This window comes from Nannobrachium achirus, assembly GCF_963921795.1.
Source record: "Nannobrachium achirus genome assembly, chromosome: 21".
Taxonomy (NCBI): domain Eukaryota; kingdom Metazoa; phylum Chordata; class Actinopteri; order Myctophiformes; family Myctophidae; genus Nannobrachium; species Nannobrachium achirus.
The window spans coordinates 1,996,356-2,001,037 of NC_137828.1; the positions used below are offsets into that span (position 1 = coordinate 1,996,356).

A 4,682-nucleotide genomic window follows, 5' to 3' on the forward strand; every position below is an offset into this window, starting at 1 on the left:
CTCTCTTTTCACCCAGTGCTTCGTGTCTGGTTGTGACAGATGAAAACGCGGAGAAGGCTTGGTGTCTGGTTGTAGCAGATGCTGCCACTCTGAGAACAAACGTAACAATAAGACGGTATGACCGTCATAAGTATGGGAGACACTGCTCCCGATAACTTTGTATAAAAAACAAAAGGAGATTATTATTATTGTGACGTTTTATAGTGGACCCTGCCACTGATAAAACAATGATTACATTAATATATATTAATAATATTATTAAGGAGTCTTATAGCGGTCCCTGCCGCTGATAAAACAATGATTAATAAATATATTTATAATATTATTATGGTATTTTATAGCGGTCCCTGCCGCTGATAAAACAGTCATTAAAGAGTATAAATAAATAAATAGGGTTCTCAGTGTTAAGGCCACAGAGGTCAGAGGTCACAGGGGGCGGGGTTAGTGCAAGGAGATATGGAGGACCTCTGATTGACAGCCTGTGCTTAAGCGCTATTATAGGGACATCTTCATTAGTTTCTCACACACACACTCATCTACAACCAAATAAACACCAACAGTGTAAAGTTCTGAGTGTTAAAGGAGTAGATTACCACCCAAAAAAAGACTTATTTTCTATCAATTAACACTTTGGCTGCGGAAATCGCCAAAAAGACGTCTGGAAACGTCTTTATATCAAAATTGGCGTTCCTGGCGTTTCTACCAATACATAATAATCAATATTACTATTTTATCGCCAGATTAGCAAAAACACTACAACACATTGCGGCCCTATAGGGTGCCCCCCGGTAAATTCTATTAACCCTATGATGGCATCCAATGTGTTAATGGGTGAAATGATTATTTCAGGAATGCGAGAAAAAAAAAAAGTCTTCATGTTTTTGGGGGTGAACTACTCCTTTAACTCTGACCCTTTACTTGGGGTCATTTTGACCCCTTGAAGAGCTAAAGTAACACAAACAACCCCTCTCCCACACCCTCTCTGTTCGCCCCCTAGTGGTCCAGGCTGGTATCCCAGATGTCTCCTGCCATAGCGTTGGCGGCTCCCTGCAGGGTCCAGGTGGCCAGGGCCAGCTGGGTGCGCAGCTCCGTGGTGTTGGTGGTCCCTGGGGGTCCCTGGGTGTTGGTGGTGGTCCCTGGGGGTCCCTGGTTGGTGGTGGGGGGTCCCTGGGCGATGGCGGCCAGGGTGTGAGGACCGCGGCCGAACAGCAGGTGGCGGAAGGGAGTGTCTCTGGGAGAGGCGTAGGGAGAGAGGAGACCGTGCTCCACCTGGGGGGAGGGGTGTGGGGGGGGGGGGGGGTAAGGTTATTATTATTATTTTTTTTTAATTTATCCCACGATTTTGTAACCCATTTTCACCCAGTGCCATTAATTGCCTATGTAATCCTGGGCTCTGCTCTCCCTCTGCCGCGCCTGGGGAGACAACGGACTGACCTCATGCTTCCTTCAATGCATGAGGAGTCCAAGTTGTTTCTTTTCACCTGACAGGGGGGTGGGGTTTTCCTGGTTTGGACGTAGCGCGTGGAAGGAACACGTTATTCCAACCAGTTCCTTTCCCCTCCATCAGGCACCCCGGCTGGCCAGGGGGAGGCAGTATAGAGACCAGGATTACAGCATGTTTTTGTGAGGGTATCAACCCTAGGAGACACAGGGAGAACATGCAAACTCCACACAGAAAGGCCCTATCGCCAACCCCACCTAGGGTGTGGGCGCTGATGACGCGGAGGGAGAAACACGCCCCCAGCACCCACAGCGTCCCCCGGCGGGAATCGAACCCAGGACCTTCTAGCTGTGAGGCGAAGCGCTAACCACTGCGCCCCCCCGGGGCAAGGTTATTGTTACAACACATCGAGAGCCCAAGATGAAATAAAAATCCCATAGTGCCCAAAATGTAATAGATTTTACCTTATTTCGGAGGCTCAGGGTAAAAGTAATCTGAGTAGATGTAATCCGAGTTAGAGCTTAGATCGGCCAACCCAGCCCGTCAGAACGGCAGCCTGAGCTCGGCCCAAAGCCCGATACATAATTGACAATTGGAGACCAACACAGCCCGCAGCCCGACATTATAAACAAGCTTCATTGCTGGAGCAGCCTTTTTTCTCATTTGGTGATTTGTTAAGAACAGAGCCCTTTTCCTACTGTCTATATATATATTAAAATACATTGTAGCAAGTACCGTGCTAATTATAGAACACATAAACATCGGAGCCTAATTCTTCAATCAATCAATCAATCAATCAAAAAGCCTTGCTGGAAAACACAGCTGACGACCGCCGCTAAATCAGACAGCAGGCGTACAGGCTGTTATCGCTACAACGTTCACACAACGTCTGTTATGATTATTAGGATACAAAAAGTGTCTGTGGACTGTTTCACAGCAGCCAGCCACACACAGCACAGTCACACACACACACTCACACACACTCACACTCACACACGCACACGCACACGCACACGCACACACACACACACACACACACACACACACACACACACACACACACACACACGCACACTCACGCACACACTCACACACACGCGCACACACTCACACACTCACACACTCACACACTCACACACTCACACACACACACACACACACGCTCAACTGTCAAGTTGTGCAACAGCGCAGCGGTGCAGCCATAGAGTTATGAGCGCGCAGTTTAGACAGTCACAGAGACATCATGATACTGCGCTGCGCTTGCCTACCGGATTATAAAAGCCTGACCCGACCCATAGCCCGTCATATACGTGGAAATTTGAGCCCGGCCCAGCCCGCGCTGCGCCGACCCGTCGGGTCCCGTCGGGCTCGGGCTGAATTTCTAAGCTCTAATCGGAGTATGTCCTGTTTTCTTTTGCAATAGTATTTTCTTTCACTCAGAACAGAAAAATAACAATCGCGGGCATCATGTGCTTTTGCAATGCCGGCACCTAGTGGTGGTTGCATAGAAAAAAACGGCCTACCGTTGTGGTAACACCACCAGCACTTTCAAGGTACCGTGACTGTAGTTCACTAAAACTAATGAAATAACAAAAACTAAGATTTAAAAAACATGTTCGTAAACTGAACTAAATAAAAACTATAATAATAGTAAAAAAAACGAATACATGAAAACTGAAATTATAGACAAAATGCCCTTACGTTTTAGTTTTTTCTCATTACCAAACCATTATTATAGATACGTTTTTATAAATATATTTATATATTTTATACCATCATAATAAATATATTTATAAATATATTTATATATTTTATACCGTCATAATAAATATATTTATAAATATATTTATAAATATATTTATATATTTCATACCGTCATAATAAATATATTTATAAATATATTTATATATTTCATACCGTCATAATAAATATATTTATAAATATATTCATATATTTATAGATATATTTATAAATATATTCATATATTCATATATTTATAAATATATTCATATATTTATAGATATATTTATATATTTATAAATATATTTATATATTTATAGATATATGTATATATGTCATACCGTCATGATCCTATCGTTGAGGATGCGGCAGGTCTCAGGGTCGCTGAGGTCAGAGTTGGTCACAGAGGTCATAAGGTCATCGGCTGCCCTCTGGAACGACCCTCGGGCGCTGCTGATCCATGTGGGGCTCAGATCAGCCTGGAAAACATGACATCTGACATCATACATACAATCCCTTTTATGCCCATACATGGAGATCCCTGTCTGTAGAACCAGCCACACAGATATGGACTGTCTTCCTCCATATATGGGCACTCCCATGAAGTCCTGTTAGATATGGGCTTAATATTGAAGCGTGATGTCAGAGCGGAAAAAAACATAGACCGTACACATCCAGACAGACAGACAGACAGACAGACAGACAGACAGACAGACAGACAATTTGCCGTTTCACATACTAAACTGCGACCTTCGTTGCAACAATACCTGTTTGATCTGAAGGATGTGTCTGACTAGGGTCACCTGCTTGGTGAGGGTCTTGTATTATTAATTATAATAGTTATATAATATAATATAATATAATAACCTGTTTGATCTGGAGGATGTGTCTGTAGACCATGGTGACCTGCTTAGTGAGGGTCTTGTATTATTAATATTTATATAATATAATATAATAACCTGTTTGATCTGTAGGATGCGTCTGTAGACCATGGTGACCTGCTTGGTGAGGGTCTTGAATTATTAATTAATATTTATATAATATAAATATAAATATAATAACCTGTTTGATCTGGAGGATGTGTCTGTAGACCATGGTGACCTGCTTGGTGAGGGTCTTGAATGATTAATTATAATAGTTATATAATATAATATAATATAATATAATAACCTGTTTCATCTGTAGGATGCGTCTGTAGACCAAGGTCACCTGCTTGGTGAGGGTCTTGTATTATTAATTATAATAGTTATATAATATAATATAATATAATAACCTGTTTGATCTGGAGGATGTGTCTGTAGACCATGGTGACCTGCTTGGTGAGGGTCTTGAATTATTAATTAATATTTATATAATATAAATATAAATATAATAACCTGTTTGATCTGGAGGATGTGTCTGTAGACCATGGTGACCTGCTTGGTGAGGGTCTTGAATTATTAATTAATATTTATATAATATAAATATAAATATAATAACCTGTTTGATCTGGAGGATGTGT

General features: G+C 41.9%; 1 protein-coding gene across 1 annotated transcript in view; it reads right to left on the bottom strand.

Annotated features, from left to right (window-relative positions):
* Positions 1-969: 969 nt before the first annotated feature.
* The window catches only part of tfr1b (transferrin receptor 1b), a gene marked incomplete at its 5' end in the record, with an annotated part of 53,883 nt that continues 50,170 nt past the window's right edge, over positions 970-4,682 (bottom strand). Inside the window, 3 exons of the mRNA XM_080752386.1 lie at positions 970-1,269; positions 3,523-3,660; positions 4,141-4,179. Coding sequence (XP_080608512.1) covers positions 994-1,269; positions 3,523-3,660; positions 4,141-4,179 — 453 coding nt within the window. The 3' untranslated portion in view covers positions 970-993. The remainder of the gene's footprint in view (positions 1,270-3,522; positions 3,661-4,140; positions 4,180-4,682) is intronic.